General features: G+C 33.1%; 1 protein-coding gene across 1 annotated transcript in view; it reads right to left on the reverse strand.

The window, feature by feature from the left end:
- Positions 1-5,147: 5,147 nt before the first annotated feature.
- The window catches only part of LOC118186048 (voltage-dependent T-type calcium channel subunit alpha-1G-like), a 283,525-nt gene continuing 273,390 nt past the window's right edge, over positions 5,148-15,282 (reverse strand). Inside the window, exon 33 of the mRNA XM_085816460.1 lies at positions 5,148-14,617. Within this exon, the coding sequence (XP_085672586.1) occupies positions 13,755-14,617 (863 nt within the window). The 3' untranslated portion in view covers positions 5,148-13,754. The remainder of the gene's footprint in view (positions 14,618-15,282) is intronic.

The following is a 15,282-nucleotide window of genomic DNA, read 5'->3' on the forward strand; positions in this document are numbered from 1 at the left end:
GAAACTATTTGATGTGTATTCGTGATATTTATAATGACGAGGAATTTGATGTAAATCATGTCAAAGACGGAGTACAGTGAGATGAAATACAGTCAAAAGTCGTTAATTCGGACACCCATAATCCGGACTTCAAAGCTACAAACTTTCTGTGCATGCTTCAACGCATAATGTGTTCACGCATGCGCATAATACTTTTACGAATGCACATTTAATGTATAGCAGATGGTATAAGCTAAGCTAAAATTATCTAATTATCTATTTCAGTTAATGTTGCAGATTGCGTTGTTCCTTAATCTTCGAATTGGATATGGCTTATTATTTTTTGAGACTGTTCAATTTTATAAAAGAAAGCTTGAACTTTCGATTATGTCAAATAGAACTTCCGATGCTTGAGGTGCTAAAGGATCTACAAAGTGAAAGTTTCGATGTCCATCAAACAAAAAGTCGAATTGCTGCAAAAAATGGATAAAGGCATATCCTTTATTTCTCTAACCATTCCGAAATTTGTTTATCAATTTCACGCTGCTCTGCGGGGGGGGGGGACGTCGCGGCGCACAATGAATTGGAAGTTGATCTGTCAGCACTTTCCTTATCTTCAGGGCAGATGTTTTTATTTGGCTTATTCCTTACTAAATGTAGTATTTCCTCTCGATGTACTCCGTCTTTGATATGATTTAAATTCCTCGTCATTATAATTAGCTTCCGATAGTGAAGAAAGTGACACAGAGGTTATTGAAAACGAAAACATTTCGATTGACAAATTAGTCGGTATTCTGACATAGCAATTATAGAACTTGAATAGCGGAACTTTGCAACTGAACAAGAAATTATGTCTGTTTATAGAATTAAAGAGAAACTATTGTCAGATAAAACGAAGTAACTTAAACAACTTACATTGAAAGAAATGTTTAATAAAGTAAACAAATAAATATTAAGCTTTTTTTTTTTTTGTAAATTTTGATACCCTTTAGATGATAATTGTTCTTTATTTCATAAATTACGGTTTCATATTTTTAATTTTATAGTTTCTGCATGCCATCTTACCAGATTTAAACTGATGATCCATAATCCGGAAAAATCGATAATCCGGAATCGCCGAAGTTCCGACGACTCCGGGTTAAAGACTTTTGACTGTACTACATTTAGTAAGGAATTATAAGCCGAATAAAATAAAAACATCTGCCCTGAAGATGAAGATAGTGTTGACAGATCATCTTCCAGTTCATTGCGCGCCGCGACGTTCCCCCCCCCCGCAGAGCAGCGTGAAATTGATAAACAGATTTCGGAATGGTTAGATAAACAAAGGATATGCCTTTATCCATTTTTTGCAGCAATTCCACTTTTTGTTTGATGGACATCGAAACATGCTTTCCCTTTGTAGATCCATCATTGGAAATTCTATTTGACATAATCGAAAGTTCCAACTTACTTTTATAAAATTGCTCTAACAGTCTGCAAAAAATAATAAGCCGGATCCAATTCGAAGATTAAGGAACAACACAACTGCAACATTACCTGAAATAGATAATTAGATAAATTTAGCTTAGCTTATACCGTCCGTTGTACATTAAACGTGCATGCGTAAAGGTATTATGCACAGAAAGTTTGTAGCTTTGAGGTCCGGATTATAGATCATTCCGGATTATGGACGTCCGGATTAAAGACTTTTGACTGTATATAGAGAGATATAGATATGTAATAAAATGACTTGGAATAAGCTGCAACAGATTGACAATGGGACTCTGCGTTACATTCTGGGGAGACTTTACTGCATAGTTAGAAAGATGACACTCGAAGAATAGATTATCCTTCGAGTGTCATCTTTCTAATGAATCTAACTTTTATTGGTGGATACGAACTAATTATAAAAAAATATTTTTGATCACACGTGATCATGGTGTAGTGTGCGTACCGGAAACTGTGGCCAAACAGCAAGATTTATTGCCAATCATGGGTGAGCATGACATCAAATTATATCACATAACACCTGCTGTTTCATTTGATGTAAACTCGGATCGCTTCTCGATAAACCAACTTTTATTTCTATGTACAAAGATATAAATTAACTGTTTCTGCTATATATTTTTCTTGCATTTTGGAAGAAATAATTAAATTTTTGGGACCTGCCTTCTACAGAATAGCAGACAGTGGATTGTTTTTAAAGTTATGTGATCCTACTATGAAAAAAGTGGATATTCATGGACACGATATGGTTAGCTAAATATGGCCGAGAAAACAGTAATCAAAATCGGAGTAGCACTATCAAAGTCTTTCGGCTTTCTTCCTGCATCTTCTGAATCTGATTTTTTCTCACCATCTGTAGTTTCTTTTATTCCATCTTTGCTTTCTGCATTATCGTCTTTGTCATCAGATTTTCTGACATACTTCTGCTTTTCAACCTTCTCCTTCTCTTCGGCGATTTCTGCATTTTCAATAATTTCATTTGCTTGTCTGTTGCAGGCGATGTTACTGAAGATATTATGATGGAATTAGTATTCGACTCATTATGATTAGCAACTGACTCTTCCAAAGGGAAGAGTGCTTCTCATCAGCATTTCTTTCTCTAGTAACATTTCTCCGCGAGGCTTTGACTCTAAGTGTATTGTGTCTTCTTGAGTTTCATTTTGCAATAATTCATCGTTAACAGCATCAATTCCGTTCACCATTAAGCACGTCATTTTGTAAGCAATAATCTTCATATGACTTAGACTTCAAGACCTCTTTTATTTAGCTTTTATATTTTCATCAGTTTAGCTTGAATTATCTTGAATGGTATACCATCTTGAACTGCCATACACACACATACATACAGGGTTTCTAATCAAAGCGTCAGCATGTTGCAGACGGGTACCAGATCTGTGTTCGATTGTAATCTAATCTTGTAGCATTAATGTCCATCTAGATATTTTAGTACAAATGTCTTTTTTGCTCATAGTTTGTTTGAATGCATTACAATCCGCCGCGATTTTAAACGGAATGTCTACTTATGTACACCCTGAATTTTTTTAGTGCTTTTACGACTTTAACTTCTAATTCGTAGCTCGAATATTTAGGTTCAGTATCTGTTGTCTTCCTACTCATATAATAAACTGAATGAATCTGGTTACCAGTAAAAGATATCTGTAGCAGAACTTCATCGTAACCGTCAGCACTAGCATCAGTTTGTATTTCCGTTTCTACTTTTGAATTATAAATATACAAAACAGGTTCAGATGACAAGATGCGTTTCGATGCATTAAAAGCGTGAAGTTCATTATTTTCGAATTTGAATTTAGAATCTTTCTTCAATAAATCATTAAATTTGGAATTAATGAATAATTAGTATGAATTTTCTGAAATAACCCGTTAAGACCTTAATAACGTCGATCATCTTTTACAAATTAAGCTCCAAAAAGTTAATTTCTGAAGGGAAACGTCTGAAGAAAAGATGAGAGATAATCCACCATTCTTCCCTGGGCATCGACCAAATCCAACTGACTAATTAGAAAGATGATAAATTTGAAGAAGAAAAAATGATGATGAAGAAAATTTGCAAGAAAGTAAAACCAGTTAAGTTTTTGCATGTGAACACAAAGCTTAATCTTAATAAAAAAATATTTCCTTAGGAACACAAAGTATTTTCTTATGAAACTCATGAATCTCGTTAGCTTGAGTAGCAAGGACAAGTCTCTGACAAAAATTAAATTTGGTCGCGAAGTTGTTGAGCTGAAAGAAATGGATACTAGCAAATTTGACTGACAGTTCTCCAACTGCTTTTCATACTTGATAATATGCGAGCTAAGGAGACAACGGTCTTTCTTTTTTCTGTCACACTCTGACTGAGTTTCACTTGATCGGCCGATAGAGTATTAATAACGGCTCATGTAGCATTCATAACAGCCAAATCGTTTCCTCCATTTAAGAGCGAGCACTCAGATTTGAAAAAAATCTAAGATAGAGTTCAAACTTTGTTCGACAGAATAGGTTCCATGGGACAATTCCATAGGGATTCCAAACAACAAAATCGGAATTTTAAAGTATCTTTTAATGCTATGTGAAAAAAAAAGAAAAAAAAAAAAAAGATAAATAATCTTGTAGAGGCATTAGGAAGAAGTGAAAAATGAGCAGCGCCCTCACCGGGACTCGAACCACGGACTTCTCGAATACGCGCCGAGTGTGCTGACCACTACACCACGAAGGCATGCTAAGAAGGTGGGAGAAATACCTTATATACTCCCCCCTTTTAAAGGGCGACTGGGCATTAAGGGACCCAATCGCCAAATCCAGGTGGTGAAGAATCATCATTCACCATCTTTTGGTTCGGGCGCGACTGTAAAAACATTAAGCTAATTTGAAGCAGGAAGAAATAAAAAACGAGCTGTGCCCTCTCTGGGTCTCGAACCACGGACCTCTCGAATACGTGCCGAGTGTGCTGACCGCTACACCGCGAAGGCATGCTAAGAAGGCGGGAGAAATACCTTATAAGGTAAGTAATTAAAATAATGTTTTTCTTTATTCTCTTACTACATTACGAAATAACAATAAAAGTACTATTGAATATAATAATGCCTTTTTTATACATTTTCCATGAAAAATGTATGCAACATTGATTTATTTTCAGTGCTTTAAAACACTTAATATTTTGCAAATTTTAAGGGTTCGGCAGAAAATTTTTATTTTTATAGGTTCCCTGAAACAATAAAACTTTCAGTACTTAATTTTCTACGGACTGAAAGGTCCAGACAAAATTTATAGCTGTATCGGTTCCTGAAACAAAAAAATTTGAAAACCACTGCCTTAAATTGTCATAAAATTTATCATAATTTTTTATATTTTTTTCTCTAACAGAGTAAATATTTCTTTTTCAAATAATAATTTTTTTTTTTTACATTTTTGTAACTTAGATCAGTATAAATGAACTTCATATTTTTCATTAGACGGCTAGGTCTACTAAAATGATGCTTTTGAACTTTTGTTGCAAAAAGAATAGGGTTTCTGTAATTTTAGCTTAAACTGGCCGCTTTAAATGACATTTAAAAGACCCAATATATTTACATGTTGATGTGACATATTTTAATAATGATTATTTTTGGGGTGAAATGATTTGAATGTAAACGTTCAATATTAACTCTTTATTGTATTACGAAGATGAAATATAACACACTATATAAGTGAACTCGAATATTTTATTACTGTATAATTTCAAGATGCAGAGAAACTTTGAGGTAAGGATGCAGCAAATAATATTTATTACATGTCAAGTTAAACACTGGGTAGCCTATCTGTCTCAAAATTTGAAATACTGAAAAGAAAACAAATTTTTAAAATAACAATCGGTATATAATTAGGATTAAAATATTTGAAACCTAGCTATATACATATCTGAAGGCAAGTTTCCATCAATATGGCAATCATTTCTCTATTGTTGTGATCAATTAAATAATGGTTTTTGAATATTCGCTCGTCTGTTTAATTTAATCTGAATTTCTTCTCAGAAAATGAAGAATTCGAACGTGTAATAATAATTTTGTGAAGAGGTAATGATTTATATAACAGCAGGTAAATGTAACGAGTATTTAATGATTCTTAATACTTAAATTTACTAGTTATTGCAATTAACTAAGGGAAACATGAGATCAGTAAGAAAATGAACTGGATTGTAATGGGATTATTTTGAAAGACGTAGACAAAAAATATTCTCGTTTTATTGCCTGTCACTGTCAGAACGAGAGGTACAGTTTTTAGTTTGAATCGTTAGGTAACAAGGGACATTATTACGTTTTTTTACAAGCCAAACGCTGCATTATCAGAATATCGGAAGCACCACGACATCACGAAAAACGTGATCTCTTCATTCCGTTTCCAACAGCATCAAAAGCAAATGTTTCTTGTGAAGTGTATATTGAGCTTCCAGAATTCGAAATAATACTCATAGAACAGCATTCAAACACTATCTAGCAACGTGCTAGAAATCTGGCAATGACGTCACATAAGAAGAGATGCAATCACAACACTCCTTTTCCAACAGCATTGAGAAGCAGTTGTTTTCTATAATATGCATGTTGAATTTTTGGAATTTGAGCTGGCACTCACAGAGTAATGGAGAGCAATGAGCAACTCACAGAGCAATGAGCACTCGCAGAGCATTACTTAGCAATCTGGCAATGACGCCACACAACAAGAGATGTATCCACATCACATTTTTTCCAACAGCATCAGAAGCAGCTGTTTTCTATAACGTGTATGTTGAATTTTCAGAATTTGAGATGGCACACGCAGAACAATGTGGTTAAGCTATCAGGTTCAGTGTTCCGCCTTACTTTCTTTGGGAACATGCAAAGACTCTGACTCGGAACAGGGAGCTTACTAAAGCTATGTTCAATAAATGTGGGAAGTAGACAAGATACACAGGAAGGGTATACGAAACCCTTTATTGTTCACTCTTTACAATAATTTCCGTACTTCGGAATACAGAGACCAACTACTTGTGGTCTGAACGTAAGAATATAAAAATATTTAACTAAACTCTAACTTAACTTTGGAATAATAAACAAGGGCCTACGTGGAAGATTGGCCGTATATTAACAGGAAGCCGTATGTAGTACAGAGAACTGTTAACACTACAATACGTTTAAAATTATCACGAGGATTAAACCTCTGGCCTGGAAGGCAACCAGCAACCGAGTAAAACTGCTAAGGTAAGCGGCCTGCTTCGACTAACTCCTTCCTCTCTCTTGCTTGGCAAAAAGCCACAACTTAAGTACTTGGCGTTCGCCAGACAAATTTGCATAAATAAGTTAAAGCTTTTAATTCTGGCCGGAAGTAGAAAATAAGAAGTGATAGTAAAGATTTAAAATAAAAATAAACGTTAGTAAAACTTAAGATCCTTACAAAGCATCACCTAGCAACGTGCGAGCAATCTGGCGGTGACGCCACACAGAAAGGGAGATGTAACGAAATCATTACTTTCCAACAGCATCAAAAGCAGCTGTTTTCTATAATGTGTATGTTGAATTTTCAGAATTTGAGATGGCACACGCGGAACAATGTGGTTGAGCATCACCTAGCAACGTGCTAGCAATCTGGCAGTGACGCCACACAGAAAGGAGATGTAACCAAATCATTACTTTCCAACAGCATCAAAAGCATCTGTTTTCTATAATGTGCATGTCTAATTTTCGGAATTTGAAATGGCACTCACATAGCAATGTGGTTAAGCAGTGCCTAGCAACGTATGGGTAATGTGGCAATGATGTCACACCACAAGGAACGTGAAAATATCATTCTTTTTCTAAGAGAATCAAGAGCGCTTCTTTCCTCTAATGTGCAAGATGAGTTTTCGGAATTCGAAACGGCACTAAGAGAGTAATATGATTAAGCAGTATCTAAGAACGTGGCAATATTGGAGTATTAGAAATATTCTCCTGACTTATCTTCACCCGATTTTTACTAATTCTGTTCTTGATATCAAACGTAAATATTAAGACTGATAAATTTATGCGAATCTTCTTAAAAAAGTATCACGAAATCTTTTCCAGAACTTTTACAATTGTTTAAGAAAGTTGAAAAAATGTACAGCTGTTGAAAGTAGGTATTGTAAACGAAGTATAGTGTAAGTGATTTTACTGTAAACAATTTTAAAATAAATACATTCCGAGAACTTTCTGATGAATTTTTTTATCTGGAGGATTTTTTTTTTTTTTTTTGTTTTGTTTTGGGAATGCCTGGTAATTACAAAATATCTTTTGGCTTTTGACGATTGTTTTGAAATGAATATCTTGCAGACATCAGCCAGAAAATATTTTCTAATATATTATTCATTTCAGTTGCTGAAACTTGGAGATTCAATGAGTTTAAAACAAATTTCCATATCAAAGAGTTTCAATATGAAAGTTGGTTTCTTTGCAAAAGGTAAAAGAAAACTATGAAAAAATATCTGTGAATTGAAACTAGTATCAAATCTGAATATTTTAAAATGCTTTAAATTATGCATAAACTGAATAAAAGGAATATTACTAGAAAAATGTGTGTAACATACTGGAAAATATTTACAGTTGGAGAGTTTTGTTTTCTGTTTGCCATTTTCTAGATTGCCTTATTAATGAAAATTCGAATACAGATAACTAAAGAAATTATAAATCAAAGTTCATAAAAATTTACACTAAGGAAAATATCAATAAACTATTTTATTAATTAAAGAAAAAGACATGGCTAATAACATAAAATTCCTTTTTTTAAAATTTATTTGAGTCAGCACCCTTTAATTATTAGCAGAGTCTATTAGTTTTGGTTTAACAGTACGTTTGACATTCAGTACGTTTTAATTTTTGTGTAAAATGCTTACTGTTATGCAGTAACATTTTCACTGCAAGTTGTAAAATTGCTACATTCCTCAAAGTGTCTTTGTCTTTATGATACAATTCCACAAATGTTATAAACTGTACACAGACATGAATTTTCGTATAGAAAAAGATCGTCTTTATAAATGTAAATAACAAAATAAAAAGCATGCATTTTTTATCTTTTTTTCTTTTTCAAAATACTGTCTTTCACCACAAGGCAGAATGATGCAAAGTGCAGGAACTCCCCAAATCCTCTTCATTTCCTTTCACATCGTACAAAAGAATTAAAGCTCGAAGGCTGCGAATCAGCTGTATCCCATGCTGTTAAGCCTTTAAAAAAATTTTTTTTTGGCAACAGTAGTTTGTACATTTTGAGATTATGCAATCATATGAATTAATGAAATTACATTTATTAAAAATGGGTTGCCCACTATCAATCTCAAATGGAAGAATCTGTACCTTGCAAACGATTTACAAATTATTTTATTTCATGGTGCTATAGCTCATGCACTTGCATATTTTAAAAAGCTGCAAGGACAAAATCAATGGAACTTTTTTTAATTTACCAAAAAATTTTGTTAAAATTGAATTTAAACTAATTTATTTTGAACTACATTCGCTTAAATTTAATATGCAGACAGTAAAGCAGAGATTTCTCCGCAATGGGTATTCTTAATGGATCTAAAACTGACGAACAATAGATAGGCATCTGAAAAATGACAAACACTGGCACTACTAAAAAAGAACTGTTAGCGTTAGCCAAAAATTCCTCAAATTCTCAGCAGCTCATAAATTTTTGAAATTCAAAAAGAGTCGGTTCTATATGGGAAAAGCTTTATACAGTGCAAAATGTAGTTTTCCATTTCTAACAGAATTGTACTGTAAGTAATAAATATAAACTTTCCCTAAGTTTTCTGGATTTTGCTTTCTTTTTGCACTTACATCATTATTTGATATTCTCTCTACTTTTAGAACGTTCCCACAAATTTGGGTTAGATTTTATCCCATCGTATATTATTGAAATTAAGAAGAAGCGTTTCTAACGCCTGGAAAAAAAATATCGCATTTTTTAAATTTAGAACTTTTAATATTACAGCTGAATGTATTTGTATCAAAATAAATAACGTATTTTTAAAAATTTGTTGCCATTTTTTTCTGTCTAATTTATGAAAAAGTATACCGAATCTTGTCATTATGAATAAATGTGAAAAACTACAGCCTCAATTTTTAGATTTCATTATGTCCTTCACTTTTATGTGACAAATGGCATAAACATTTTAATTCTAAAGATTGCCCATTCATTTATTTTCGTTACTTTTGGCGCCAGTTTTTTGCTTTAAAGTTGCATTTGATTTATTCCATATGTTTCCTCATAACTCCGTTATATAATCCATTATATAATCATTTAAACTCCGTTATATAATCATTTTTTCCGTTATATAATCCATTATTTGCTAATTTATCCAATAATCATGCTGCGATCTGTTTCCTAAACCAGCTTTATTAATGTGGTTGATCTGTAAAACGAATGCTAAACTACTTGTTAAGTGAATAGGAAGCAAACTGAAATCACCCTTTTCTTCGCCTATGTGAAAAACGTCTGTTTCTAGGCCCGTCAAAACCAATTAGTACGTGCGTTTTATGTATGTGATATTCGAATCTTTCAGTGTTGGAATCGTACGGATCTTGAACAAAGTTTGAAATTCGATAATTCAAATCTTCACACATTTCTAATGTTTCGAATCCTAACAAACATAACAACCAGAAAAAAAAAAAAAAAAAAAAAAAAAAAAAAAAATTCAACTTTTTAACTCAAAACTTTTGAAAGATTAGTTTTCTTGATGTCAAGCGGAATTCATTCATTATAACATTCATTCATTAAACAACTTGTAAAGATTTATTTATTTTTATTAATCGGTTATTTTATATTAATTAGCTTTTCTGTCTTTCACACTTTCCGTTTTCCTGCGAGAATGCAAATTTTAATTCGCACAAATTCAAATGAGGTAGAAAGTGGTAGTCTTTAAAAAAAGGTTTTTAGAATTGTTGAATCACAGCATGTTCCTCCTGATGAAGGCCACGTCACTATTTGAATCTTTTGATAGCATTTTGTCTGTGGCGTTGTGTTATTTTTCCGATCAAGTTTGTCACGTCAGTATTAGGTTTAAGCCAACTTGAGCTATTCTGTCTGTGTAGGTAATTTACGACTTAACTTAGTTTAATTTAAATTAATTTCTTTTCAGTTACGCCATAAATGCTAGCTTGTTTTGAAAGCACAATACACGTTAATCTGCTGAGTTTAATAAAAGGATATTTTACATCCTTAATAAGTCTATGTTATAATTTCCAAGACATAGCGAATATTCGCTTACGTCTTCCAGAGTCTCAAGTCAGTTTATGCTTCCAAAGGAGGTGAGACTCTGTAAACTATCGCGATTATTGCAGTTTCTGCCACTTTGTATGATCAGCATTTCATTATGGCATTCAGTTTTACCTGAATATACAGTCTTAATTTTCTAGATGGAATTAAGGGATCTTTCTTCATGGTTCATCGTTGATAACTCATGAAATAATTATCTCCTCTTTGCATTTGCTTAGATATAAAAAGATTGTGAAAAATGTAAAAAATGAAGTTTTTAAAAATATTTTTTGTCAGATTATCTTGAGAAAATGAATCTCAAGATTCAAGAGTTTCAATTATGCATTTTATTTTTCAAATTCATTTGTATTAATAAATATCAGTGTATTTAAAAAATATTCTTAAATTTATTTTTCATGAAACGCAGATTTCAAATATTCTTTTAAGTAATAACTATTAATATTAATTTTTCTTCTTCTTACATGGATAATTTAAGATATTCCAGAAAATTTAAGATTCGTCCCATTTCTAATTTATTTGCTGATATCAGAAAACCTAGCCATATCAGATAAAAAATTGATACTCTGGTTACTACTTTGTTATTATTATTACTATGTTTTCGATAATTAAACAAATTATAGGATAAACAGAATTCGGTTATTAATTTAAACATTATGCTTGTATATGTATATTTTTACCTAACTATTTCTTACAGATTTAATTTGTATCTGATGAAATGTAACGTTCTGGATATCAAAGTTTACACAAATGCTTTCGAAAGAGTTTGATTTCTGCATGGCAAATGGAACATATGCCTTGGTCTTTTACTTTTAACTAACTTCCAGATGCCTTTCAGTATTTAAAATATGTAAAGTTTTATATAATTTTTTCAATTCGAGGTTTTAAAAATATAAATTAGAAGCAGAAATAAATTTTTAGTTCATAAAACGTACGTACTAATTAGGCTCAGAAGCTGATGATTCACTTAGACGAAGAAAAAGCTGATTACAATTTGCTTCCACTTAAAGGAGTAGTTTAGACACTTAAAGGAGTAGTTTAGACCAACACTTAAAGGAGTAGTTTAGAATTCTTTCTACAGTTCAACCACGTTAACCTTTAATCTTATTAAATTTCAAGTGCTGGGCCTTTGAAATTTCAAAAATACAGTATAAAAATAAATTCCAGTTCTTTTTTTTTCATTTGATATTATTAAAAGTATCTGTTTCTTTCAAAAGAAACAAAATCCTGGTCTAAAATGACCAAGATTTTGTACAGTGACGAGGATTCATATAAGTTTATATTTTATACAGTACGTAAGAGATCCAGAAAACAGTATTCACAAAAAATGGTGAAATATATTAGTTTGTGTGATAGTTTTGAACCAAAAATATGGAATTATGAGATTGTTTCACGAAACATTCTATACGAAATATGCCTTACGTGAAACTTAATTTGCACCAGTGACATTTCCTACATTGAAAACAATCACAGACGGAGATCAGCGCAATAGGTTTCGAGTCGGGCCTCCACGTTTGCAAATCTGGTCCTGTAACCAATCCCTTAACATAAACTGTTGGACTAACTGTGACAACATGGCTGCCCTCTGGTGAGTGCCAGAGAAGTACTTCAGTAAAAGCCAAGGCTCCCACTTCCATAGGTTGTACCAGACTGTTGCTCTGTAAGTTTTCTTAAAGTTAAATGTAATGTCCGTGTGTAACTTAAACCTGTTAATAAATATTTGTTACACTATACCGGACTCTTCTATGACCCTATGTAAAACGACCCCTTTAGAAAGTGACGCCCAACGTTTTGTAACCAATCCCTTAACATAAACTGTTGGACTAACTATGACAACAAGGCTGCCCTCTGGTGAGTAGCCAGAGAAGTACTTCAGTAAAAGCCAAGACTCCCACTTCATAGGTTGTACCAGACTGTTGCTCTGTAAGTTTTCTTAAAGTTAAATGTAATGTCCGTGTGTAACTTAAACCTGTTAATAAATATTTGTTATACTATACCGGACTCTTCTATGACCCTGTGTAAAACGACCCCTTTAGAAAGTGACGCCCAACGTTTTGTAACCAATCCCTTAACATAAACTGTTGGACTAACTATGACAACAAGGCTGCCCTCTGGTGAGTAGCCAGAGAAGTACTTCAGTAAAAGCCAAGGCTCCCACTTCATAGGTTGTGCCAGACTGTTGCTCTGTAAGTTTTCTTAAAGTTAAATGTAATGTCCGTGTGTAACTTAAACCTGTTAATAAATATTTGTTACACTATACCGGACTCTTCTATGACCCTATGTAAAACGACCCCTTTGCAGTCCTGTTTTTCTGCATAGATTTCCGCATATTACAATTTATTCACAGTATTTAATAAAGGCAGTGTGGGACTCTAAATATATCTCAGTATACAGACATTCACTTCCTTGTGTCTAATAGTGGGAAAATAATTTTTTTAAGAAAAAATTTTGGCATGCTCAGAGCCCTATAAAATTTGAAGAAGCAAGCGGTCAAGGCATGTTTTTTCATGCATGTATATTGCTTTATTTATGCCAGTGTGTATCATTTTTAAAATGCAATACATCCTGCATCCGGGTTTAGATTTTTAAATTTTTAATTTCTAATCACAGAAAACTCGTCATCGTAATTAATCAGATTTCAAGCTCCTACTGAATATATGCAGGCACTCCGGACTGCTTGCGTGTAGCTGAACTCACTTTGAAGGTTCATCCTTCATTTGGTTTGGGAGAGTTATTTCACTCGAAATAAACTTTGCTAAAACATGAACATTGATCATTTTTAGAATTCAAAAATATTAACAGCAAATAGTTTTATATGTGCACTATTTAAAAACCTATATTAAAAAATAATCCATACGTTTTAAGCAGATTAATATTTAAAATAGTATAGCAGTAAGTAATCTGTTCTCTTTCTTTCTTCTGTAACAATTAATACTTTTTCTATTCGAATCACATTTGCATTCCTGGGCAGTTTTATCCTCAAAATCATCTTTTCTCTTAATAAAGTGGGCAACCCTAGATGTGCAGAAAAGTAGTTCCCTTTAAGAATATGAGTGCTAACATTCTAATGATGTCGAATCTGTTGTGAAACTTTTGTCTTTGTTGTCATCGGGAGCATCTGACTGAGAACTGAGTGACGACTCCCCCCCGCCGAGGTTGATCAGTTTTTTACGAATCCGCCTTATAATCAACGGAGCTTCATCTCCTTGAAAGATATCGGCCCTCACAATCGAAGGCGAGGATAATGAGGCTTCACCACTATTGCTTTTATACAAATAAGGTGTTCGCAGAGAATTGTTCCGATCGTTGCTCAAGTTACGATCGATAGACGCACACCCAGAATCGCAATCGTCAGATTTGTTGCTTTTGTCGGGGAGAAAGACGTTTGATGCACTTCTGTTTCTGTCTGCACCCAATGGATCACACACTTTATTGTCATACAAGTTTGTGCTACTGGTGACATCATTGTGTAGTACGGGTAAGACGTGAACTTTGTAAGGATCTGTATTCATAGATGCAAAGACACATTTCCAGTCATCTAGTGGCTGCGTTTGAAGACGCACAGCTTCATCTCTTTGCTGATCTTTAGGCTGTTCCGGTTTCTTCGGATCAACTTCACATTTTGCCTGAGGCAAGGTCATCTTTTGGCAGCTTGAAGTCGCATTGGGTACACTTAAAGTAGATCCAAATGTGGATCGCAAAGGGATCGGACTAAGGTTTGCCACAGATACTTTGCTGTCGGTTTCATCCGGAGATGCTTGTCGGATGTTTACGTTTGTTGCAGCGACTGATGAAGTATTCACTAGAGGCGGAATTAACTTAAAACTTGGTGGTGCCGTTGCTAGATCTTGAGAATTAGTAAATATGCAATCTGTAGTATTTCTGCAGCTCTGTAAGTTCAGGGAAGCTCTTCGATATCCTGAAGAAATAAAATCGATAATTGTTTATTTAAGCAAAACATAATATAAAGGTAATTTTCAGTTAATAATGTATTTTTTAAATTACCATCTTTCAAGTTTAATTTATGTCTATACAAATGTGCTAAAGATTTTATCTGATTCTGCTTTTTTATTCGAGGCTCTTGATGAATAAGTTTGCCCTTTTATCCGTCCGAACTGTTTTTTTAACGCGCGAAGGCTTTATGAGAAAACAATCAGGGAATTTTGAAACCCATGCACAACGTTGAATTCGCAAAGTACGTGTTGATAATCAGAATTATAAATTTCTGTTTTGTAAAAATGATAATAGAGGTGATAAAATAATAATAAATATTAAGAATAGATTTTTAAAAAAATTAGCTTTTATAATATTATTTAAAACTTATAAATAATGAACTAAAAAGAAGAAAAATAATTGTTTATACAATTTGATAGGAACAATAGATTAAATAACTTCCTTTGCAGAGTTCATCTACAATTTTATATCACGATTATTGAAAGCGCGGGATGCCCTTGATAAGTTTATAAAGATAATTACTTATTCTTTTGAAAACGCAATTAAATGAATGCATTGCGTTATCTAGGCGCCGACGCTTTAATTATTCGCGATATAAATTTATAGATGAATTCTGCAAAGAGAATTATT

The sequence above is a fragment of the Stegodyphus dumicola genome, chromosome 5 (genome assembly GCF_044657685.1).
Source record: "Stegodyphus dumicola isolate Sdum_Otavi_A_Nest chromosome 5, ASM4465768v1".
NCBI classification, from domain to species: domain Eukaryota; kingdom Metazoa; phylum Arthropoda; class Arachnida; order Araneae; family Eresidae; genus Stegodyphus; species Stegodyphus dumicola.